General features: G+C 37.2%; 1 protein-coding gene across 9 annotated transcripts in view; it reads left to right on the top strand.

Annotated features, from left to right (window-relative positions):
* The window catches only part of BABAM2 (BRISC and BRCA1 A complex member 2), a 168,546-nt gene that overhangs the window by 22,873 nt on the left and 119,550 nt on the right, over window positions 1–26,123 (top strand). For all 9 annotated transcript variants that reach the window (XM_066993820.1, XM_066993821.1, XM_066993819.1 and 6 more), the window contains 2 exons: window positions 8,447–8,541; window positions 23,901–24,095. In XM_066993820.1, coding sequence (XP_066849921.1) covers window positions 8,447–8,541; window positions 23,901–24,095 — 290 coding nt within the window. The remainder of the gene's footprint in view (window positions 1–8,446; window positions 8,542–23,900; window positions 24,096–26,123) is intronic.

Raw genomic sequence — 26,123 nt, 5'->3', positions numbered from 1 at the left:
ATAAAATAATTGTTTTTTTGAGCTTTAGTAACATCAAATATCCAGTGGCTTAGGGTGCCTTGCTGGCAATTAATGTAATTTCTTGAGATCCATGGAATCCTAAAATATCCTGAGTTGGAAGGGACCCATGAGGGTAATTGAGTTGAACTCCTGACTCTATGATAGAGCACCAGTTAACTAAATAGTCATTTTTTTCAGATATCGTGTTCACTTCACTTTTGCATTTATTCTGAGTTTCTGGAATGTTGTTACCAGTTACTTAACTCCAGTGAGGAATAAGAGCTTGGGGTTATCCACAGTTTTATGCTTGAGAAAATGTTATGTCAGTGTTGGAGATAAATTAGGTTATTAAATTAGTCTTCCATCATACTTCAAAAGATTTCAAATTATGTTTTCAGAGATACCTTACTGAAGAAAACTGAGTGTAAATTTTGTGTTTTTATGGCCAGGATGGTTGAAAAATTGAGCTGCTTCTTGGTAGATTTCAGACAGCAATGTTAGTATTTTAATGAAGCCATCCAGGACTCAGTGCTGCTGCATTCAACTCGTTGCTTTTCTTTATATCTGATTATTTTTAAAGTTCTTAGTAAGAGTTTAAATTCTAAGAAGACCAAGTGTCCATGATACTCTATAATCAGTGTAAGGTGTAGTAAGGTTGAATCTGTGTTCCAGGGACAAAACTTAGAGTAAGTGGTGTATTCCAGTATGTCCTTTATTGCATACTGAATATCTGCTGAGTAAAGTTTGGTATTATTTCTGGAGAAGTATTTGCATATTTTGAGGTGAAGCATTCCGTACTTCTTAGACATAGTAGTCTTCCTTGCTGAAAAATCAAGGCAGATGTCGTTGCTTATCCTGAGAATTTCTGCTGGATTATAAGCTCTCATAGTCTTTATTGAATAATATTTGTAATTAAAATGCATCATTAAGAATTAGTTGCTTGGTCACTGCAATTTTGTTCCAATGAACCCTGGAATCTCTTGCTTTTGGTTTTAATTTTGCACTCAAGATTTTGCTGCTTCTTGCTGCTAAGTGAACCTGACCCTTTCCCCCTGCTTCCCCCCTCCCTTGTGTTCTTCACATTTTCTTTTTCAGGCACTGATGTCTCCCTCTCTCTCTGTCCTTGAGTGCTGTCATCTGGAATTTAACGGTGATTAAACAATGTGTTGCCCTTGTGATGCTACTGTTTTCTGTGGCCTCTTGAACTATAGTATTTTCGTCTTCTGTCTGATTTTCACTGTTTTTGTGAGTAGACTGCAGCTCAGGGTTCTGCTGCTACCACTTTGTTAGGTTTCCTTCATCCTGAAGAATGTTTCTTTTGTCTCATTTGAAGCTTAGCTTTTCTTTTTGTTTCTTCTTTTTTGCTCCTGATTTTTTTTTCTTAGCTTCTTAGAAATTTCAGTAACAATCCTTAGAATGAGAAATCACTGTCTTGCTGCCTTACTAGCTGGTCTAAAATATTCCCCATAGTACACTTTGTAGAATTTCAGTTGGTTTTCTTCCTTTGATGGCAGTATCTCAGTAAGTTTATCTAGTCTTCCTGTGGCTTTCTGCTTTAAGGAAGTAATAAGAAGAACAGAAAATGAAAAATATAGAGGAGTACCTGACCTTGTTGCTCTTCTAAAAGCTGCTTTGCTAATTTTATTTGCTAAACACTTGTTTATTGTGCCAGCAAACATTTGGAAAAATGATTTTGCAAGTGATCTTAAGAGTTAAGATTTGCATAACCAGGTTGCTGCAGTGTGTATGTCAGCCCTCTGTGCAGCATTAGGTCATTAGCTCAGGTTGTGGTTTAGTTGAGGCTCTTACCGGAAGGAACTTTTTTATACTTACAAAATACTTAGATTATACTTAGGTGATATCATTATTTGCATGGTAAGTGTCTTTTTGTTGGGTCATCCGAGGTACCAAAGATTCTCCCTGGCAATGTGTTTTCTAAAGAATTGTTGAGTCTTAATTTATGTGGTAAGGGTAATGAATATTCTTTCTTTGGGAACCTGCTAATGAATGTCAAATGAATGTTACTAATGGGAAACATCAAGAGATAATCTAGTCTTTTTTTTTTATATTTATTTCCTCTTAGACTACAAAGCTTTAAATACTTTCTGCTTTTAAATATTCACTTTCATGTCTAGCACTATTACTCTTATTGACACTTCTCCTTGCGTTTTGGACTTCTCTTGAGCACGTAATGGGCCGAACTTTTTTTTTTGCAGGTAAAAGTCTTAAATAGTATATTTCTTCACCAAAAGAAATGACCTTACATTATATACCTACAAGTGTGGAATTAGGGAGGCTTAGGCTAGGCCCCCATATTTGTGTTGTAGTAGTGCCTTTCTCCTTTGCTCTCTTCTCTTTTCTGCTCCTGTTTGGGCTCCAGTTACTGATGATTCTGCATTCTGTTTGCTTCAAGGTGTTTTTGTCCTTCATTTTCACTTCCCTTTTTTCAGCTACCCCGTGTCTGTTACAATTCCGATGTTGCTTCTACCAACAACTCCCGTGATGTCTGTCTCTAATTTCTACCAGTGTCTTATCTCTTCTTGTATTATCTGTTGCTCTCTTTTGTCCTCTTCACTTCTAGTACTAATGTTTTGGGGAAGGCAGTTGCCCAGCTACCTAAATGCGAGTAGCTCAGATTGCTTGTAGAACAAGCTGCTTTCTTGTTCAGCCTGGGATCCAGCTCATTTACTTCATTTTTGCAGATTTGCCCACCTTCAGCCCTTTATGACAGAGCACTATGTCTCTCTCTGTACACTGGCTTGAACTTTTTTTCCCCCTCCTTATAGCTGTATTTGTCAGTTGAAGTTAAAGAAATAAAAAATAACCACAACCCTTTGCCACCCACCACCCCCCTAAGAACTAAATAACCATCCCACAAGTCCTTCCTGTGTCTTTTTTCTTACAATGTCTTGATTGAAGAAGTGGGACTTGATTCAGCTGCCTAACTAGAGGTGTCTAATGCTGTCTGAGGTGCCTGAGAGTATCTTGCCTGGCCTTTCCAGCTGCTGACCCACAGGGCACTGATCTCATTAAAAAAACACGTTATATCTGCCATAGATGTCCCAGATGCCCTGAGGTATCTCAAATGGCCATAAGCAACACAGTTAGACAGCTGACCCAGGCTCCTTGGCAGCTTTGCATGTGGTGGAATAGCAGTACAGAGAAGAAAGGTGGTTTTTTATATACAAAAACTTTTTAAAAATTGTTTTTCTTTTAAGAAATGCTGTTGAGACTTTAATGCTGATTCCTGTGCCCTTCTTCAGCTGGTATGTTGATTCACATAAAAAGTAAGAAATTAAGCTTAAGAGCATTACAGTTCCTTGCTATCAGATGTCTCTAAGCTTCCGGAATAGTTCTGACTTTTTGCTTAAAAAAGAAAAACGGTAAGAAATTTAAGGTATGCATTGTTTACTGTAGTAGGGTTGTATTTTATGGCCAGATGATCAGGAGTCCCGCAGTATTCCCAGATGCCATTTGAGGGTAGCTGCCCTCCCATGTGGGCCGAACTCCTTATTCAACAGATCATTTTCAGAGGAGCTTCTGAGGTATAATCATCTTACTCTACTTGACAGTGAATGGCTTGGCAGCAGCAACACCACAGCAAAAATAGAGTTGCTCCTATTTCTTCTTCCAGTAGTAGTTCTGTGTTTGCTAAAGTTGAATTGTTATTTCAGGAGCTATTTGTCTTTCTGTCAAAAAATTAATAGTTGGTTTTATGGGTAGCGTATTACTATATTTGACTTAAAGCCTGTAGAACAAAAACCTTCAGGGTAAAATCCAGTGACAAGTCAGCAGGTCTCCAATGGTTCATTTAAATCCTTTCATACTGCTGACTGTCTTGGTCACAGATCACAGTGAGTAACTGATTCCTTTTCTACCTGTACAGACAATTGCCAAGGGCTGCTTTACGTAACAATTTGTTTGTAGAAGGGATGGATCAGTGTTTCTATGCAGAATCTGTGTGGCCACTGAAGGAGATAGATTAGCATTCTGAATACATGAATAATGTCATTCTACTTACAGTCTTCTTAATATTCAACAAGGCCAGTTTCTCTATTTTCCCAAAACTGATTCTCCACGTAGGGCTGGTCTCTTGCTTCAGCATTGTTCCCTGTGAATGCAGTTTGTGATCGAATTACACTTGGATTTTTTTTTTCATTTTTTAAAAACCAAAAGGATTGATATCCAACATACAAATTATATCCAAATTGGTCTTATTCCAGGCTGCAGTGGAGGTGCATTCATTCTACATATTTAGAGCTGACTTAGCTTTTTCTGACCCCAGGAATTTCTGAACGATGTAGGTTTCCCTTCAAAAGTAAAGTCTGTGGATTTCAAGGTCAGTAACTGGTGTGTTGCTTCCTAATTTTTGCCTTCGTTAGGTAAACAGAGATGTAAATGCTGTGGTACTAGCAGTATGACATCTTTCTGTACTACTAAATTTACAGCACAGTTTAAAAAAAAAGAAAAAAGAAAAGGTGAAGTTATCAGGAGAGGAAAAACTACATATAGGATAGGCCAGTGGAAAGCAGCTATAAGCATCTAAGAAACTTCTGAGTTTCTAACCCCTTTGTTAGACATGTATTTTGGCTGAACAGATGAGAAAAGAACTCCATGTGTGTGTTAAAAGAAAATGATAGATTTAAGTATTAATATTTCTATCTTTTCGTCTGTTGGGAGCACATTAACTTTTCCTTTGAAATCCTGTGAAGTAAAATATTTCAAAATTTAATGCTATTTGCCTGAGGAGGGAATATGAAGAATAGGGGATAGTGAGAAGTGGATTTTGGATAGTGAGAAGCAAAAAGATGTCTAAAACACCCTTTTTCTTCTAATTTATCTTTAACTTCACGGCTTTAACTTTATTGAATTAATTTTAAATTCTGTAGTACTATTTAATTGGAAATATAATTTCATTGAAGTAATCATTGGCTAGTGTGTCTATAAAACTGAGATAACTGGTCCGAGTGTGAAGGTTTTGCCTGCATTGTTCTTAAACTGGAATGGACGTGGTCACTGATGTCCTGAAATGCTACACGTTTGCTTTCTGTCAAGGGAATAACAGCAAATAGAGTTGAAACTTCAGAGGAAGTATGTTCTCAAGAGCTGGAGATGCAAGGAAAGGGGTATTTGTTTTGTTTAGACAAGATGGGGAGAGAATGCGGGGCTATTTTGATTTTTGGTATTTATAGTTTCAAAAATAAAATGGTAGCCATTCTCAAACTCTGAGGACAATCATTTTGCAAGTGGCTTTATTGGTTGAAAATGCTACATTCTTACCCCAGCACAATTTTATTAGAAGATGGTAAGCCACATGTCATATATCATGTCAGTATTAAATAAAGTAGCTGTTTAGAAATGTTTCTACTAGGCCAGGACAAACTGGGAGATGGTGATTCAAAATACTAAACACGTTACATTTTGCAGTCTCACTGTAGAGACTAGTGTGAACATTTATGTGAAGTAAAATCATATTTACTGTTGAGTTGGCCATTGTGATTACTTAAATACCTTTTGACTATAAAAATGCATTTTTTTATTTATGCATGATAGCCTAGCCAAGCAAGCTGATAAATGCAGAGTTAATTCTTTTTTTATTATTATTATTTATTTATTTAACAAGAGCAAAACTCAGATATAGGATTTATACTGAATAGTTCTTTGATGTCAATAGGTCACCAAAATTTTTAAACGAAAATATCTGCAGAGGTAGTCACTCCTCAGCTGATACGGGGTGATATGCCACTAGTACTCAGTGGAAGAGGGGACGTGACAGAAGAAGGTAGCCAAGAGCAGCCATGAGCATAGGAGAGAGGTAGTAGACACGTTTGGCCAGTTACAACCGTGATGAGCCTGACCTCGGTGCTGGTTCTCGGTGTGGCCATGCATCACACCTCAGGGGGTCACAGAGGGTGCCCTCCCCAGCTGTTGGACCCGCTCCCACAGCAGGAGTCACTGCCCGCAGTGTGCGGCTGTCCTGAACCCCAAATTGTGTAAATCCACCACCAGGCATATCAAAGTGTTAGTGCCAGCTTTAAGTGACTGTCATACCTGAGCACTGGATGCGGTGGTGTTCTGGAAGCTTGTATGAGTCCTCTTCACTTCTTATTGCTGGAGAACTGAGAGCACAGGGCGGAAAGAAGTGCTTGTACCTGCTCGAACCTTCACACTGCGCCTGCTGCCATAGCTTCCTCGCGGTTCACCTGTTCCTTTGGAGCTTGCAAAGGTGAATGCAGTGTGTGCCTAATCTCAGTGCTCTAAGAGTCCCGGAGCCGCCCTATGATGGAAGGTTCTTTAATACTTTTTCACTAATTGAATGTGGAGGTATTACATAAAAATAGGCAGTTATTTTGGTCCTTTTCTTATTCTAAGCAGCTTTTTGTAATATTCATGTACTTGGAGTGCAGCTCCTGGTGAGCTGAGTTGTAGCTATGTGCACTTGGTTCCTTCAACTCTCTTAAAGGAAACATCCAGAGAACGAAAACCATTCAACTAGCAACTGAATACCAAAAGTTTATGTTTAATGAGTTACATAGCATCACATAAGAACATCGTGTTGAAAGCACACGTACAGTCCTTTCCTTCAGAGTGACATTGGGCTACCTAAGTCACAGGCCAGGCTTTTTCTTTGTGCTGTATTCTGGGTTACTTGTAACTGAACTCTTCGTCTGTGAGGGTTAAGGAGAATGTATTAAGGTGCTGTCTCCTTCAACACACAGCCTCAAGAATTGTCTGCTCTGTACGTGGAAACTGATGGGGTGGTTGTAAGGAGCTCTACATGATTCTTCCAGTTGTAGTAAATACAATGAAAGGATTGAGTTATGGTGGTGTAGGAAAATCCAGTCTAGTGACCACTAACTTTTCTGAATTCTTCATTGTTGTTTTACAGTTTAGGCAGTGTAGTAATTATTTTCTCTCAATATAGGTGTATTTCCTGTTACAAGTTTAGGTAGTTTCCTCTAGGATTGGTGTCTATTTTGATCTTATTTTAAATACGAGTGATTTTATGTTGACTGTATAGGGTATTTTAGCTGGCAGACCTCTACTCTTTCATGCATCCCGTACTCACCTGTGCTCCTGATGTTTGTGAAAGGCAGGTGGGAGTGCAGACAGGAGAAACCCATGCCATGCTCTACTGAGTCGCATGATCAGTGCGTTTGTGGTTTCGGAATGATGCAGTGGAGCATACCTACCCCAGACTGACTGTTGGCTTCTTGGTCACGAGCCCTCACCCTCTGCAAATTAATCTTTATAGCATCCTCGCTTCCAGGTAGAGCCAAGTTGTATGTTAACAGAATATTGGCAATTAAAGCTGTCACATTGAGGGTCTTGAGATGGTGGCATTACTGAGCACACAACGTGGCTGTGTAAGACTTGTTAATTCAATGCTTTTCTCCACTTCTGTATTTATATTTGTTAGAAGAAAAAAAAAGTGGCTGTAATTACTCTGAACAGAATCATTTATAAGGCTTACCACAACGAGTGATTTTACCTTGCTATATAGATTTTGAACAAGTTACCACATAGTAGGTATTGACTTCCTCCTTTTAATGCCTGCTCTTTGTGATACCTCACCGGTCTGCTTTATGCAAAAGCTCAGAGTTTTTCATTCATGTCTTCTTAAAGAGGAAAGAGTGATTCAGAGGTAGAGAAGTGATGCTAGATATAGCTTTTCTTGAATCGTGGGTGGTATTTTTTTAAAGCTCACGTGAAAGTGACCTCTTCTTGACCTATCTAAACTCTGAAGTATGTTTACTAGTGAAATAATTCAACCGAATTTTTTTGAACTATCACATCGGTAGTTAATTGTATATCTTGTGACACCAGCAAGATGAGAACTCGGTGCCAGGCTGTGATGAAGTTTTTTTTTTTATTATTATTTTTAGTTAATTTTAGCCTCTCGGGTTAGATGCACAATACTGCATTTTTCTTGGCCAGAATTTGGATAATTGGAATGACCTCTGTTGAACTGCTTGTTTTTCTTCCTCAAAGCTGGGGATGGAGACAAAAAGAGGGAGTAAGTGCTACTAAAATTTAAAAGCTCCAGTATTTTGAAAATGCTAATCTCAGTAGTTTACATCTGAGTTTTACTCAATGTACAAAACAAAAAAATCTAAATATGGTACTTTTAAGAAAAGTTTTTTAACTCAGTGTTTTGAGGCTGTGATCAATAGTCCTTTGAATTACCATTTGAGATATGAAGCAATAATTTATTTCATGTTACAGTGCTTGCAGAGGAGGAAGAAGCAGTGCTTCAAGAATTTGACTTCATCCCCCAAAACATCTGATACTTGTCTTGCATGTAATCTTTTTATAAAAATTGCAGGGATATGTACCTGAAATGTCGTTATCAAATTTTATATAAAATGTGTATCCCATATACAATATTTTATTTATAAGCACATACATAAGGGTGCAAACAGTGTTTTCATTTACTGCTTTTCAGGGGATATAATTTTCAATGCTCACTACCCTGACCTGCCACCGGATTTTATCTTTGGAGAAGATGCTGAATTTTTGCCAGATCCTTCTGCCTTGCATGTAAGTACTTCACTGTTTGAGAACTTTATACCATGCAAAGAGACATGTAGAATAGCTTCAGCAACAGGAATTTGCTAATAATGCAGAATAAAGAAAAAAATAAAACAAAAACCTTTTATCTCATTGTCATGTGAATATAAACAAGTTGACTTCTAATGTGATTTTAAGTTGAATGCATAAATGTGTTTTTTTATTTTAAAGTATTTTAATCAAGATGATTACATTTACAAAAACTTCAGTTTCTTTTAAAATATATCTATTTAATATTTGACCATCTTAAAAGATCTTTTAGCAAAGAAGATTGAACACCAATTGTGTCTTTTAAAAGCATTTAGTTGCACAAAAAGTAACATAATGTAGTACAGTAATGTCGATTCTGTTTTCCCGTGAGGAATGGTAAAACCAGTATGTATGTTGTTGGAAGCACTGGGGCAGAGACAGAGCTATCCGCTCGTATGGGTTTGGTAAAAAGACAAAGAAATGCACTTTTAAAAGGTGGGAGGGTCAAAAAATAGCTTAATTAGAAAATATTTTTACACAATCATATTACTATGGAAGAAAATACACCGCAGCCTGAAGCCAAATGTACTGTTCACTATTCAAATGTGCTGTTCACTGCCAGTCCAAACTGGTAAAGCCGTGTTTAAAGAAGCTAGCATTGGTTATGCATCTAACGTGCTTCTCCCACTCAGAAGTTACTAGTTGTTACTAAAGGTTTGTTTTGAGGTGTTTTTGACACACAAGGTGTTTTTTTCTTTACTCTTGTTTTTAAAAGGTGAATGTCATATTTCTTTGCTCCCCTGATCCATTTCCTGTGACGCTTGCAAACTCCTTTGGGAAGGAGTCTGGTGCTGCTGAATAACTGTCTAATTAGGCTCATTTTTAGGACAGGTTTTACTTCATATGACAATTCTAGAACTGTTTTCACAGTCTTGAATTTACCAGTCCTACTCTTTTTTCCTTTTCCAATTTTATTGTTTCACAAAGTTAAAACTTCTGAGAAGTATTCATAGTAGCAGCAGTTTCTCCAGTTGTTAAGGAAAGAGGAGCACTTCTTAATGGATAACAAATAGCAAAAGAGATACTAAATGTTCAGAGAGAATTTGGGGCATCTTGCAGAAATACTGTTCAGATGGAGAAGCTTGCCAAGTGTGATATGGTGCCGTATTTCTCATGTGAAGAGAAGCCACTAGTACTAGTGATCCATTGGCAGACCCATAAGGATAAAAACATCCTTAGTTTTCTTTCTTTCTTACGTTGCTCATTAAGTCTGTCTTTTGGGAGCATTGCTTTTCTTCTGCTTAAGTACAGAACAAACTTCTCACCCTTTTTGTTTGAAAGCAGCTTGGAGACTCACTCATTGATGCATAATAAGATATTTACTAGACTATATTGAAATTAAAAACAAAACAAAACAAATTGGCAACCCAACAGCATTTCTTTGGTCACTATGCCTTGCTATAGTATTCACTATGTTAATGTAACCTTTTTTGATAAGGTCCTTGGTCATTCTGCTCCAGTCTGTCCTGATGTTATCAGAAGAAGTTATCTCCACTTTGCAGCTATGGTGTATCTTTTGCTTTTGCATTTGCCTTTTAATGTTCAACATGGTTTGCAGACTTGTTTTCTCCAGAATGTTACATTAACAGTAACCCATTTATTGTGCTCAGTATTTTAATGACTTCCCTTTTCCCACGTATCTCAGAGCTGTTTAATGAAGATGATTGTAATTGAATTTGAAGATATTAGCAGAATTTTTTAATGTGTTAACATACCTTTCTACTAACTATAAGTAAAAATAGATTAGCACATTGATTGTAATTCTGCGCTCCTAATCTTGAGCAATCTACAAGTACTTTTGATGCACCAGTTCCTGGTAATCAAAACGGAATCTACAATTCACAAAGCACGTAGATGGTGTTAAATGAGGACCAAGTCCAGGGAGTCTCTAAGTAAAGAAAGAGTACGTGCAGCGGAATGTGTGGGAATTCTGACATGGGGCCTTCCTGCACTGCTCTCGTCTGCCTGCATGTCTTGTTTGTCAAGCAGAAGTCATCACATGTTGTTCCACGGCTTGAGTCAGGCCTTATGTTCAACTTGAAATGAAAACCAGGTACTCTAGATTCTTCAAGCTTGTGCAGCTCTCATAGATGCTGTCAGGAGACTTCCCTACCGAAATGTGAATGGCTGTACTGCAGATCACATCAGTCCCTCGTGCGGTTTCCATGCCCGTAGGCAGACCTTCAAGTTACGTTTTCATCTAAATGCCATAACAGGCATTTAACATGTTCAGTTAAGCAGCTGCTAGGCAGCTAAACCAAGATTCCAGAAGTATGGCGTTTTGAAAAGTAGATGCTCTACGTGAGGACTTTGTGTTGTTTTTTTCAAAGAATACCTAAATAGGTGGGTTTGTGTTCTAGTAGTGAGGTAATACATTGAGCACTCTTTTCTCTATATGCAGAGCTAATCAACTCTTCTGTTGAAATGGTATTACAATTACAGAAGTCAAAATGTCTGCTGAAACTCTGCTTTGCTTCTGTATCTCCAACAGATATTAAAATCACTGTGAATCTCAGGCTAAGTCTCAGTTCAGCACTGCAAAATCTGTGCTTCGTTGTGTGCCTTCCAGAAGTAGTTACTCAGCTGGTCAGAGGCATGGTTTCTGTGTATTTTGATCTTCTAGAATGATGTAGAGGTCGGTGTTATACTTTAGAGGGGCAACTTCCTTTTATTTTAGTTTGTCATACTGTTTTAATTACAGTGAGAGCTAAATTATTTAGGTTAGTGATGCTATGCACACTTGAGGCATTATTAAAAATAAACTTTTACTTTTCATTTTTATTAAAAATATCCTCAGCTATAGTATGCACTTGATACTTCCGTGTATAGTATGCATAAATAAAATCAGCTTCTCAGAATGTAAATAGAAAAGTTCTTCCCTGCTCTAGTGTTTATTCATTTTGGATGACAAGTATTAGAAATGTATTTTAAAAACAACCTATGATTCACTCTGTTCTGATTAAAAATTCAGTTGGCACAAAACAAGATTAGTGATTGTGTACGGATGAGATTAATTTGGAGCTCATTACAATGACGCCAGTTTGAGTAACAAGAATTGTTTGTTATGTTAGCCTGGTTGATTGTTAATGTGAGCCAGTTAATAACTGAAGTGCTTATGCAAAATGTTAACCCCATTTTTCCAGTGATTTTGAAGTATATTCTGTTTGGCAGAGGAGACAGGGTAGTAGATGCAAGCTAGCAGTTAGTTTAAGGATTTGTTTTTTTAGCATCCTACATCAGGTCTACAGCTAGTCACCCCAGAAAGGTTCTGCCCGCCCATTGCTATTGAAAAGGCTTCATTAGCCTTAGTGGGGAGGGAGGCAAGAGGACATTAACGTTTCCTGAAGCCCAAATGTGTCCTTATGGGCTAGTGTATGTGGGAATACGTATGCTGCATTCACGTGGGAGGAGGGCGTTGCCATCACAGCACTACAGAAAATGGGCCACTGCTGCTCTCAGCCCAGTAGCTAGCATTGCAAATAGTTTCCCCTCGTCTAATTGTTAATAGTGGGTACAGATTTCACTCGTTGTACAGTTGATTCAGCTAATTGTGCTACCTGAGTGTATTAGCTGTCATGCTATGTATCTTGTACAGAGCAATATTTATTTTAAGTTCTTGCGTTTGGATTTATTAGGCTCCGTGGCATTTATCATACGACCGTATGACGACCGTCAGGAAAGCTATATTGCTTCTCTGGCTGTGCTCAAAATCGTAATCGTTGTTACTGCCTTCTTGTTGAGTTAGCTTTTAATAGGTAGTGAAGTGATTCCTTTAAATAACTTCCCCTTCTGTAGCAGTTCTTCATTCACCATCAGGTGCATGAGACAGCTGTTGGACAGCATCAATTGTTCCTATGCTCAGAAGTAAAAAAAAAAAAACCAACCCTTGTATTAGCTAATGACATTTGAACAGTTTTGTTCTAAAAGGCCTGGCTGTTGTGTTGTTGGCAAAGGTGCAGATGCTTGTTACCTTAGTATGAAAGCCCCCACATAAGGGCAAAGGAGTATGATGGTTTTCAGAATATGACTTTAAAGCTGGGGTTGGGAGAGTTCTTTGATTTGTCTGGGAAATGTGTGGGTGAGTTCGAACTGCTTTAGCATTGCCATCCCTTCTGCTTGTTGTATTTGGGATGTCAGCTGAGGATTCCGTTCCTGGACCACTAACCTACCGCTCTTGCGCTAAAAGCCTTAAGTTACCCTGGTTTAAATTGATCACAGGGAGTTTAAGTGAAATGGAATGCAGGACTGGGTTCTGGATTTTCGTTGAAGCTTTCTTCTTATTTTGAAATTCTTTTCTATTCACTTTTTTGTGTTTACTTTTCATTTATCTCTTGACTTCATACATCAAGATGTGTTTTGATTATTTATAATCCAGTGCTATTTACTGTTGATTCTCCAACAGCAAATGGGAATTCTAAAACATGTTTATCCCTTTCCTTCTTATACACGTTTTATACCATCAGAAGAGTACTTTTGTTCAGGAACTCTCCCAGCATCAGGACCGTTTTGCTGGTGGTGGTATTATTGTTGGCATTTATGGTATGCATTTTAGCCTTTTGTGTTTTTGTTTGTTTGTTTGTTTGTTTTTTTGTAAGAAGGAGCTATGCCAGTACAGCATTCCTGTATGGGCCAGACCTGGAAGACCCTTATTTTGGGTGTATTTCAGTCTGGTTTTGGTGCCTGAGCTCCATGCAGTTCCCCCAGAGAATCTTAATTTGTTTCCTTGACCCGACTAGAGAGGTTTATCATAAACCAGGCACAGATTTTCTGCCTCTTATTTGCTGTAGTTATACTGGGTGGTTTAAAATGAGAAATCCCCCAGGAGGATCGTACTGGGAAGGCTGGTGGATTCCTTGGGAAGCAGAGGTGGGGTTGACCAAGAATTCAAGAGAGACGACAGAAGACATGTTTTCCCTACTGCCTTTCCCACTCCTCTTCCTGCAAGGTCTTTTTATGTTGGTAAATTATTCCTTTTTCTCTCCTTGGTTTAGTCTTCTGAATTTATTTGCTAGCCTTTTCTTTTTGTTCCTTCTTTCTGTCCAAAATTGTTAATATTTATGAGTCTGAAAGGGACTTAGATACCTTATATAATTCTCTGTCCTATTCTACTCATGTAAAATTATTGTGTGCATTCACCTCACTTTCTTTTCTTTGGTCATACAGTTCTATAGGCCAGAAGCTTGGACCAGAATAACAAGATGCTTAAATCTTAAAGGCTGAAACAGATATTGAGGCGTATGTTTCTTTCAATTTGTCTGTTTAGTTTAGACTTGGGCCCGGAGCATCGGACTCTCGAGTTTCTGGATCTCATCTTGAATTCATTTTAATTTAGAGAGGCACATTTCTTTGGTGGGTGATATGGCTAAATATGGTTATGTATTTATATGTGTATATATAATATATCTGTTTTGTAGAAAATAAAGACCTTGCTATTGGTAAGTGTAATACAATAAATCCTAGTTAATCTCAGTGATTTTCAGATTGTTGTTAGTTTAAACCAAAAATACAAGGTTGGTTATCCCAAGCTGGTTGTATGAAAGCAAAATCTTTTTTTTTTTTTTTTAAGTTTGCAAGTAGAATAATAGTTTTGGTATTGATAATTCTTCTGTCAACCATCAAACTGATAAAATCAATATAGTTACAACTTTCTTTTTTTTTGCTTTACATAATTGAAATGTAATTGTACATGCCTTGAACGATGTTGTAATAAAATTTGGAAAACAAAGCTAGTATTAGAGAAGTTGGCAAAAATTAAAGGATTCTGGCCCTGGTGTGTAATGTTACTGGCACAGTACACTCCACTTTCTCATAAGAACTCCAGAATATAAGAAATGGCTTGGCTTGAAGGCAACAGCTTGTTAGTTTTCTAGAAACACATCTTCAGGGTTTTATTTTTTTCAAAGGAAGACCAAAAAAAATCTAGGACAGTCTTCCTGAATTGAGTGTACATTTAAATTCAACGTGATATGCCTATTGAATTCAAATTGTTGAGCCATGTTTCATTTTTCTGTAGAGACAGTCAGTCATTGCTTATGAATATGCAAGCAGAACAGACTTTTAAATTAACTGATTACAGAAGGTCAGTGCGAAATAAGTATTCTTTGATAATGCTGGTTTAGATTTGATTAAGTTCTAGGCTGTGAATTCTGTTAAAACTTATAATTGTATTTTATTTTTTTACCCATGGGAATGGCTTAAGACCCTGCAGGTTCTTTCGTTCACAAGATACTGCTGAGGCAAAGAAATATCTTTGCACACAAGGCTATTTTCAAAGGATCTATTATTTCCCTACGTGGAGGAAGATTCAAACAATATTTTGTTTACCTTTTGCTGGTCTAAGTTTCAGCTTGTATTTGTTTCAAAACCTCCTGATTTTACTTATTCTTTACATGCTTGTATGCCTGCGTTTCCTCCCTATCTTCCATCTCAGTTCCTCAGGCATATCTGCTCTTTTTTTTTTAAAGATAACTACAGAAATCTATTACCATTGAAGTTAACATCATGTTAACTTTTATTTGCAGTATTAGTGTTATTATCATTTTACATGAATTTTGCCATATATACCTGTCTTTACAGAGATGCAGCTTTTACTTGCATGATGGAACCAAATGAGTGGGGTTTTTTGTTATACTGCTTTTCAAGAAGGGATCACTCATTTGCGTTAATTTGTCCAATATAGTAGAGAAAAAAATAATTTCCAGTGTCTTATCACTTTTACAAAATGGTGTTTTCTTCAGGGACTGCATTTTCAAGGCTCTATAAGCTCTCTTGTAGTACAAATATGGAAGTAAAATGCAAATGCTTCGTGTTAGCTTCGCCAGTGAGATCCACAATATGATACATTGATTTTAATTTATGGGATTTGGGGAGGGGATGGGGAGTGGAATGGTTAGAAGGAACAGTTCTGTATATGCCACCCAAAAACAAAAGCTTGAGGGACGTTACTGGACCATACCAAAAATATTAGCTGTAGCTAAAATTACTGGTTTTCACAGGAAAGGAAGAGCTCAAGAACTGATAAGAGTGAAAAACTTGCTATTTTAAAAGGGCCTTGTGAGGTAAAGCTTGAATATGGAGGCAGTGGTCTGCTCTCTGGTGCGCTTGGGGTCTGACAGCTTCGGCCTGTTCATGCTGCCATCCATGCATGATGAGTAGATCTTTAGGTAAAAGATGTGCGTGCGTGTGTCTTGTTTTGAAATTATTTTTTTCTTAATGCTTTGTTCTTTTACTTGCTGTGCTGGTTAGACATGTCCACCTCTGGTAACAGATTCCCAAGGCTGTGTGCTGACTTGGGTTAACTAATGACGAGTAGATTGGAGTCCCTATCCCAGGATCTGTGTGTTGAGGGAATTAAGAAATTCCTTCTCAGAGCAGGTAAAGGCCCAGTCTGGGAGAGCTCCACCGGCAGATCTGGAAAGGGACAGATTTTGCTGTAATCCCTTAGCAAAATAGGATGAGAAATATCTTGCATGCCAAGTCTTCAGAAGATTAATTAGACAGTATTGTACTCTCTCTCTTGTGATGGTAGGCAGTAGTAGCTTCTGAGCGTCTGATTATATTGTAAGAGTGCTCTGTGGCGGAAGCAGACTTTCAGGAAGAGTACACAACTTCAAAATGCTCTTCTGGGCTCAGTGTCACAGTTCCTACATCTCCAGAGCAGCCTTCCACAGCAAGGCATAGGAGTAATTTGTAGTAACCTTTGGAAGTTGTGTTCTCTCCTATTTCTGGTGAGTGGTACTTGAGAGGAAGCGATGCATTTATTCTCAGTGAATTCTGAAGAGTGTTCTGTTTGTCAGATTTTCCAAGTGTTATTTTAGAATTGCATTGGGTATGTAATCATTAATCAAGAATCACACTGTCTGGCCAGTAGAAGAAATGATGGAAAATCATTTGGGTATACCAAAGGTAAGGTACTTTATGGAAAGCAGAATTAAATTGTTAATATTCTATTCATGTGTTGTTCACTTGCTGCATACTCTCATGCTAATTCAAGGCCTTCAGGTATTTGAGATTTTGGGAAAGCATTTACAGGCTCGTATAGTTTGTGCATCCAGTTTTTACAGCCTCTCACTAAAAAAAAAAAAAAAAAAAGACTATCCCAAGTGTTGCTTTATGCAAACTTTTCATCTGTTGTACATAACAGCAAGTCGAGCACACCAGGTCTGTAATTTCTTCAGTGATATTTACCATGACAGAAGTGCTCCTGAGTTGAACTGTTTTCATGCAATGTTAAGTCTTTGATGTTTGCTTATGCCCAAAAATGATCATTTCAAGCATATCACTCCAGAAAGTTGTACCAGTGGTGCTTTGCGGGAGGGGGATAAGAAGAACCTGTGAAAACAGGATGACAAGTAGATGGCATGTAGGTTTACAGTGATTGATTTGAAACTGCAGCCTGTAGGATGTTTAAGTGCTGGCTGCTAAGAAACTGAAGCCTTTAAAGTTGTTATAACACTCCAGCCCTGTGAATACTGTGAAAAATATCTGTTGATAGAAAGATGTGAGCATATGGCAGATAATTATCCTGTGCCTTTTTCTGTGAGCAATTTCCCCGTGGTGGCCCATGAAGACTGTAGCAGAGCAGGAACTGAAACCAGATATCCCAGTTTGTAGACTAATACTGTAACCACTGGACCTATATCTCCTTTGTAATTATATGGAGCGTAAGCACTGATATCAGCGTGATCTTTCTCATTTCAGGTAAAAACTTACCCTGGGTATTGCTTTTAAGCCACCATGGGATACAAGTTGCGTGTGTGTGGTGTGCAGATATAAACAAAATGCAAATCTGTACTTACATTATTCTTTATGGTAATTCTAGATGGAAGATGGTATAGAAATGCGTTACCACTGTTATAGGCCTGGGAGGTTTTGTTTACTGACATTTTCTTGTGAAACTTAATTTCTTGCTTAGAAATATAAAAGTACACCAACTTAAAATAAGATCTTGCTGTTGTTTCCTGTAGTATAGCCAGGAAAAACAGTTACAATCTGTCTTCTTTAAAATCACATTCCTGGAAGAAATTCTGGCAACCTGGATATTTAAACACATTTCAAAGAAAAACAACTTCAGATCAATTAGAAATTATCGTATTTTCTTTCTGATAGTGTAGAATTATAGTTTGCTGCAGACATTGCCTGAAGTTATGAAATAAGCAATAACTTGTGACAGTGGCTGTGAAATAGCTGCTTATTGAAAAGTATGCACTTCATAGTTTGAAGAAAAGGGGGAAAGGGTAATCACTGACACTGAGTAGTTTGCATACGTTCTTGATTAGCTTTTTGAAAGGACACAGGAAGGACTGCAAAGCACAAAATGTTCCAAAACAAAACTTAAATGGGGTTACTTTGCCAGAAGTTGAACATTGTGGCTACCTTGGAAAGCTAAATTTTGCATGGCTTTCATAGAAGGGATGAGAAGCTACTGGTTTTTTTGTTTGTTTGTTTCACTTGTCTTACCTCTAAGAAGATCTCATTAAAAGTGATATAGTCTGGCTGCAAATTTTGTCTCTTTTTGAAATCCAGTTGGTATCATTGGTATTTATTCAAATGAATTGCTGTTGAAATGGCGTAGATTGCATTCTCTGTGGGTGGCCTTATAATATCTTAACTCTGCCTCTTTATGTACATTTGAAGCGAATTGATTTTTCTCAACACTTTGGTCTTATCTCATGGTCCAAAAACCTCTCCCTATCAAACTGCTGGCTTATAATGCAGCCAGCTTCTGTCAGTAGACAGGATCAAGAGCAAGGGAGTTTGAAGATGGACTTTTGGTCCCCAACAAAATCTGTAGGGTTTTCTTCTTAGTGAAATTTATGCTCTTCAGCGAGCTTGTTTAATATTTGGCAATCTTCAGAACAGATTTCCTGAATCACTTTGGACTTGGCTAATTTAGACATAGTTTAATGCTCTTCTAGTCTCTGTATAGTAACTGGATGCTGTATTTTCATTTATATTGCCATTCAGCACATGTGAGGTTGAGCAGTGGATGTAGTGTACACGTAGTGGATGTACATGCTATTAATAATTACTCCGAGGTTTAAATAACTAATTTCTTGAAAGACCTCTTCCTGTAACTTAATCCACCGATGAATCAAGTTAGCAATTGCCAGAGAAGCTTCCGTGACCGTAGAATATCCACCTTCCTTCTGGTGAGATGCTTACTGATGGATAGGTAGTTAGTGGCCAGCTTCTGTATGACCGTAGCTACGTGGGTTGGTAGTGAAGTTTCTGGAGTCCATTCTTAGTCATATGGAAGGTCAAGCTCCCTTACTTTTCCTGTAGAGCAGTGTAACCCCACTGTTTTAAAGTAATTCACCAACTGGAAAAATGGGGATTAGCCATCACAGAAGACATCACCAGGTTTCAGGCTCCACAAAAAATACGTAGTCATCTTCTCATGCTTTTAACCTGCTACTATAGTAAATAAACTGCTCAAGATGAGGTAACAATTTCCCTTTTTAGAAAATTAAAATTACACAAGTTGTAGTCTGGCAAGCTGAAAGCCAATTAGAAGGTTTAAGTTAAGATTTAAAGTGTGGTATTGCTCCTAGCTGTAGTGGAAATTATGGATGGAAGTGTGAGTTGGTGCCTAGACAGAAGAGAATTGTTTAATTAAGCCTCATCCATGGGCTCAGAAGAGAGGCAAATGCTTCCACAATATAGTTAAAAAAAAAAAAAAAAAGTACTAATATTAAAAATGGTTGCAGCCACTCTGAGATGTGTATCTAAGAGTGGGCATGGCCATGAATGCAGAACTAGTGGTGGATGCACGGTATGAGTTGGTTCACAGCTGTATATTGTTTTACTGGCTAACTTTTGAGTAAGGTAGAGTTTTCACTGCAGGGTTCATTTAAAAATATCTCTTGGCAAACAGAACAAGGAATTGGATCCAAGTCTGGATTTCTTTATTTTAAATGCATTACTGATTGTTCTGTAAAATTTGATTAACTCTCTGGAAAGTCTGCAGAAATCTCATTTCAAATTAGAAAAGATTTATTGAGTGAAATATGTAATTTAGAATACTGTCAATACTCCAGTCAGTGTGCTCAATTCTTTGATAAAAAATTGATTTTTATTGCAATTTTATAGCAATGTCAGTTAAAAAATGTTTCTCTTTCCAGCATATGTGAGATTTGGTTAAAATGACATGAAAGTATACATTTTGTCAGAGACAAAATTAAAGGTCCTGGTGAGCAAAACAGGAGATATAGGTAAAAACCATGGAAAATAACATGTCTTCTACTGTGTACATATTTGCTGGTTATTTATTTAATAGGGTTTTTCATACCTGACAGGTTTTAGCAGTCTGGCTGTAGAAAATGAGGTTATGTGTGTTTCTGTATGTCCAGGATTTTTCTGAAGCAGCAATGACTAAAACTCTCATAATTCTGAATTTGCATTCAGAGCATAGTTCTTATGCAATTCTTTGTGGCAAAACTTGAAGCCATGGAACACGGAAACACTGGAAGCTCACTTTGTTCTTCTTATGCTTTAAGTATTTTAAAATATTGTTTCTTATGAGAACTGTGTTGGCCATGGTTGGAAAGCAGGCTTAAGGCAAACAGGCAGGCAGAATGAAGGAAACATGCTGCCTCTTTTTTCATCTTCTCTGAAGCCTTTAGTTTAAGATTTTACTTATTAAAACAACTTCCAAATGGTACTATCCAATACTATGTTGCTAAATAAAATGTTATTTAGAACATCCTTTTATCTCTAAAGAAAGAGGCCAGTTTACCGTTGCAGGGACACTGCTGTCGTTGACTGAAGTGACAAATTTGTGTATGTTCTCAGAAGAATACTAATGCAGAAGCTGTACCGATTAGGATATTTTACAAGGGATCAGCTTGATAAACATCAAATTCTGCCTCAGTTATGTTTCTACATTGTATGTTATAGGTGGTTGCTTACTTTCTTTGATTTCAAAAATAAAAAGATAAAAGAAGGTACTCTTTGAAGCTGTGAAAGAGCAATATAACGTGTTTTTGCCATGCTGTTGAAATTGGATAACAGTGAAATGGTTAAAGTCTTTTCAGATGAATGAGCAGTGCTTAGGGCAAATAACACTTAAAGATATTTTAAAAGATTTCACATATAAGTATGTCATTGTATTCTGAGGAGTTTGTGTTTAGAAATCATAAATTTAGATCTTCTGAAAGGAACAGTACTTCTGAAAAGTTAGCAAACTGACTAGAAATGTCATGGCCAATTGCCAGGTAGCAAGTACTACAATAATATAACTATAAAGTTAAAAAAAGAAGATATGTTTAAAGCAGAACCCTTGTTATAGAAAACTTGTGTAGACACAGTATTTACTCTTGCATCAGTGAGAATGCACTGGAATTGCTGCATGTACTAGGTGGGTAGTTTGGTTTTTCTCTAGGCAACCTGTATTTATAACCAGTTCATACTTGGACTCTTCAGTTGCTGAATGGAAAGTATTTAGTAAAGATCCTAGAGTCAAATCATTCATTTTAATTCCTGTAGCTGTAAAGCAGTACAACGTAAACACTGTTTTTAATGCAGCATTCTTGAACTCTTTAAAGAGAGCAATACTGCAGCTCCAGGCTGGACAAATGACAATGGATTTCCTCTTGCTCTTTTTTTGGTCTGTAGTGTAATGTTATTTAAAAAACAAAAGGTACAGTCGCATTTAGGTCAGTTATTAAAATATTGTTGGTCATTTCCTTTGACAGAACATTTCTATTGTGTTATAGCAGTGTCATTAGGAGGAAAGGTTATTCCCACTTGTCTGGCTGATATCAATACATACTGGCATATTACATCCTCTGGCTTTCTGGAAATGCTTTATTTGAGCAGGAGCTTGGGAACAGGAAATTTAAGGTTATACACAGTCTGGTTTCAGACTGCATGATACAAAAATGTGTTTCCTAGAAGACGCTGTCTACCTGACAGATTTTCTCTAATGTTTTGTAGAATTGGATAAGCTTAAACAGATTCCAGTCAGGAGTAAATTTTTATCAGCTGCAGATGGAAGATTTGATAGAACAGGGCTTCTGGTCATTTGTTAGTGTGGACATGAAAAGCTTACAAAAACCTCATTACTCTCTCACCCATTCACCAGTTACTACAGAATATTCTACACCTTTTCAGATATATGGCAATACTAATATTCCCATTTTATAGGTGCTCTTACCATCTACGAGGAAGAAGACAGTGTGTTTTTACAAATTAGACTTGTGAACATCACAAATTGCATGCTGAAAATGAAACTTATGTTGATAACAGCATAACATATGACATCAGAGGAAAACAAATATTAAGTTGTGGAGAGATAAAGGAAGAGAAAGTATTTTTATCATGCACATATACTGAAGTCTGTACAACACCATTACAAAGGGTTATGGTACGAACCACGATAAGAAAAACCGTAAGCTTTTTGAAAGGAAATAGCCACATCAGTAGCTGTTAGGCTACAGGTATTCTTCATTGTAGACCTGAAGGTGCATGGTGAAAAGTATGAGAAGATAAAATTTGTACACAACTCTTCTTTTTCAAGTCAGAACTATGCAGTCATCTCTTGATAAGATCCTGTTTCAGTTGATGATCTTTTTGTAAACCACTTCACAGAATCACAAAATAGCAGAGGTTGGAAGGAGCCAACTTGGGCAGGATCAGATAAAGCAGGTTGTCCAGGACTGCATCTGGTTGGGTTTTGAGTATATCCGAGGATGGAGACTCAACAACCTCTATGGGCAGCCTGTGCCATTTGTATTTATCGATACCCGTGTTACACAAATTATGAATAGCTTTTATGTTTTAGGGGACACTTATTTTTTTTTTAATCTAACTTCTTTCCTTTACTTAACCTAGGCTAGGAAACATAATTATGTATATGTTTTTATACAAAGCAGTTTTATGATAAATACTTCAAAATACAGAAATATTTTCTGTCCTCATTGTAGAAAATGCTACATACCAAAGCAGTATTTCTACTGAAGACTTTTAAAAGGAATGTGTTGGTTTTTTTTTGTCATTGCAGAAGAATGTATATTATGCATATAATTTGTATCTGAAATGTGTGCAATTTCCACGGGAAAAGTAACCGTGTAATTACTTTGAGTTTGGATACTGATAGATAATGTTATTTGAAAATTCTATATTTTATCTTAACATAGTTGTAAAATAGGCATCTTTACTATCTCTAAGCATCTTCATGTTAGTTGTACAATCCATGCAATTTAAAATCCCATTGCAACTAGTTTGTTGTCACATGTCTGATCTACTGAAATACAGAATAATTTTGCTTGTGCTCATAGCTGACAAAAAGCTGCATTGCTGTTAACATCTCCTGAGCTTACTTCAAGACCTGTTGAGGACCTAAGTATAAAGCACACGGGCTTTGCTGCAGTCTGGAGTTGTCTTTTGTTTTTTTGCATCAGAACTGTCTTATCTCTTATCAGTATGGAGTACAGGATGAGCTCTCATTTGCCATTAACAGAGACCCATTCTAGGTCAATTAGAAGTAGGTGTGTAACACTGATTATGTTAGCTATGTCTTGTAACACAGAAAGCATTCCCAGCTAGAGCTTGTTTTGCATAGAAGGCCGGTCAGAGTTGATGTTAGAGTAGTTGCGCTGGGAGATTGCTACTGAAAAAGTTACTTTCAATTGTATTAACACTTGTTTTCTGTTACCTGTGTTTCCTGATATTTGTTCAACTTGCAATAAAAACTTCTGCCAGGCAGATGGAAGAGACTTCTGTATGGATGGCGTTTGTATTAAGGGAATGCAACAAGGTAGTAAAGACACAGTCAAGGTGAAGTAAACACAACGTTGAGTTCATTTGCTGTGTCACTGTCAGAATACTGTATCGACTGTTTGAATAATTAGTTTCCATAGTTGGCATCAATTTGGCATATTCAATTGGATGACCATTTTTGGAGTCAGATACTACACAGGGTTGCACTTAATCTGATACATTTATATTTCATATCAGTTTTAGTTTTTTGAATTCAGACTTTTCAAGTCCTCAGGTGCAACAGTAATTTCAGGGAAGAATGGTATAGTGATTTGAGCCTATTTATGCCTGGTACTAAGCCAGTTACCTGTTCTATGGTAGGTCCCTATATGGATTCTCATTTCACATTAAGGCTTGCATTTGCTGTTTGACCTGGTTTCCTTCCAAAGCATGTTATAACCTTTGCATGTAATACTGTTTTAGCTTTGTCACCAAGCTTCCACATGCATACTTGCCTCTGGTATCAATATGGAAGGGAGAGTGTTGATCTTTTTATTGCTGGAAACGAATACAGTCTCTTTTATTTTATAATTCAACAGAATTTAGCTTCTTGGAATCCTTCAAATCCTGAATGCCTCCTGCTTGTTGTGAAAGAGCTTGTGCAGCAGTATCACCAATTTCAGTGCAGCCGATTGCGTGAGAGCTCGCGTCTCATGTTTGAATATCAGACTTTACTTGAAGAGCCCCAGTATGGAGAAAACATGGAAATCTATGCTGGCAAAAAGAACAACTGGGTAAGAATATTGCTACTAAAATGCTTTTAGTGATCTTTTTATTTTAATAAATAACAGCCTTATTTATTTTAATAAATAACAGCCTTGGAAAACCAAGTTTGTGTGCATCTCCTTGCTATATGTTTCCTTTGAATAAATCTTGTTTGACTCCAGCTTACTCTCAGTGCTCTCTGTTTTGTCCATTGCTGTCATTCCTCTACCTTGCTTGAACCAGGTTTTCAGGTGAGCAACTGTTTTTCAACCTGATCTCTTAGTTCATCTGATTTATAGACAAAATGATAAATTCTTGAAAAGCCTGTGCAGCATTTACAGGGTACAATACAATGCTACATGGAAGGTTTACCTCTATGAAGATTTGAGAGGCAGAGTAGCTGCATGGGTAGGATGCCCTGCTTAGAGGTAGGGCGTATTAGAGCGTGGTTCCATGTTAAGGTTGAGCTGATTTAATAGGTATCTGCAGTTGTCTGTATCTCTCTGGAACTTGTCTAAGCTGAGATACGTTGTTCCAGGAGCCTAAATAGATGGAAAAAAAATACTAATTTCCTGCAGAAGGACGGGAGGAGGTAATACAGGCAAGAGCAGTGACTTGGTAGTGCCATGGCTTCACATGACAATCAGACATTAAACTGGCTTATCTGCTTCCTGAAACTGCATCCTTTGCCTGGGCGATGTGCCATGCTACGTAGAAATATTCCATGTATACCATCTCAGTCTTCTAAACTGAGGCTATTGGCAGCATAGGCATGTTGGTTAGTGTGTGATTTTATTTTTTTTTAAACTGATCTCTCTGGCATGGAGCAAGCTTTGCAAAAATCAGTTTTTCCCACTGGTAATGTATTTATCATGGAGTTTTTGGAGTAAGGTATATCAGGAAATGTATAATTGTGTTTATGCTGAACATGTACTCCTCTTACTTGCAGCAACAGTGTAGTCTCAACGTATACTAGTCTTCAGAAACAATATCTTCTGAAATAGATGTCATCTGAAATTTGAATTCTCAACGCCTTTTTTCAGGGCCTAGAATTCAGCTTTGTCACTTCTATTGCCTTTAAGTTACAGGTGGCATGAAGATGTTTACAACTGACAGTACTTGTATTTATATTTTTTTCTTTTGTCTTCAGACAAGCCATCTAAGCTTCTTTTTATTTTAAGCCAAGTAAAATTTTGTTTGAGAGAATTTCACATCTTTATATTTATAGATCAGTATATTTGTTCTTAAATGTTTGTGATGCCAGCTATAGAGAATAACAACTCGCCACATCTGTAAACATCAAACTGCTTTACTGAAGCACAGAAGGCTTTCTGTACCATACTCAGATTTTATCTAACTTTTGGCAGCTGCCAAAATTGCACTCAAGACTGTAGAAAACTACTTTTTTTCTCCTTTTTATGGAAAAGTCATATCTACTAAAGCCTTTGGATTTTTTCATCAGTCCGTGTTGAATGAGTAAAGATTTTTTTTGGTGTTTGAAATGTTATCTTAACAAAAAATACTTCAATCAAATCTTAAAGACATTTTGAGGCAAATCCTGTTAATGATTGCAGAGCTATGTGAGGTTTCTGTAGAGTCTGCTTTGTTTTCAAAGTATATTCTCTATTAAGATGACCTTCTAGGGTCTAATCTGGAGATTCTGTGAACACGGTACTTACGTGACAGAGGCTTGTTTATGGATATCTAAAACACAAAACTATGACATTAACCTGTGGTTCTCCTTTCTATCCTTTACAACTATCTTCTCTTGTTAAGTCTTGACAACCAGTGCAATAGCGGTGTTTCTCTGAAAATCAAGAGGAACTGAATGTTACCTCCGCTTTCTGGAACTCATTGAAACTCATGTTACTGTTGTCTCTAAAGAATAGGTAGTGGCTCAACAGACTTGTGAAATAATCATTTGTGAATGAACTTTGCACAGTGTTATGAAAACAAATCATCTTAAGTACATGAGTTAATACATAAATAAAAGACATTGAAGAAAAGGCCTGAGTTCAGTGCTGTGTCCCAAAATGGAACAAATCTGCTTGTGTACC

Source organism: Anser cygnoides, chromosome 3, assembly GCF_040182565.1.
Source record: "Anser cygnoides isolate HZ-2024a breed goose chromosome 3, Taihu_goose_T2T_genome, whole genome shotgun sequence".
Lineage (NCBI taxonomy): Eukaryota > Metazoa > Chordata > Aves > Anseriformes > Anatidae > Anser > Anser cygnoides.
Note: the sequence above shows the minus strand (reverse complement) of the source record. Positions and strands in the feature narration are given on the sequence as shown.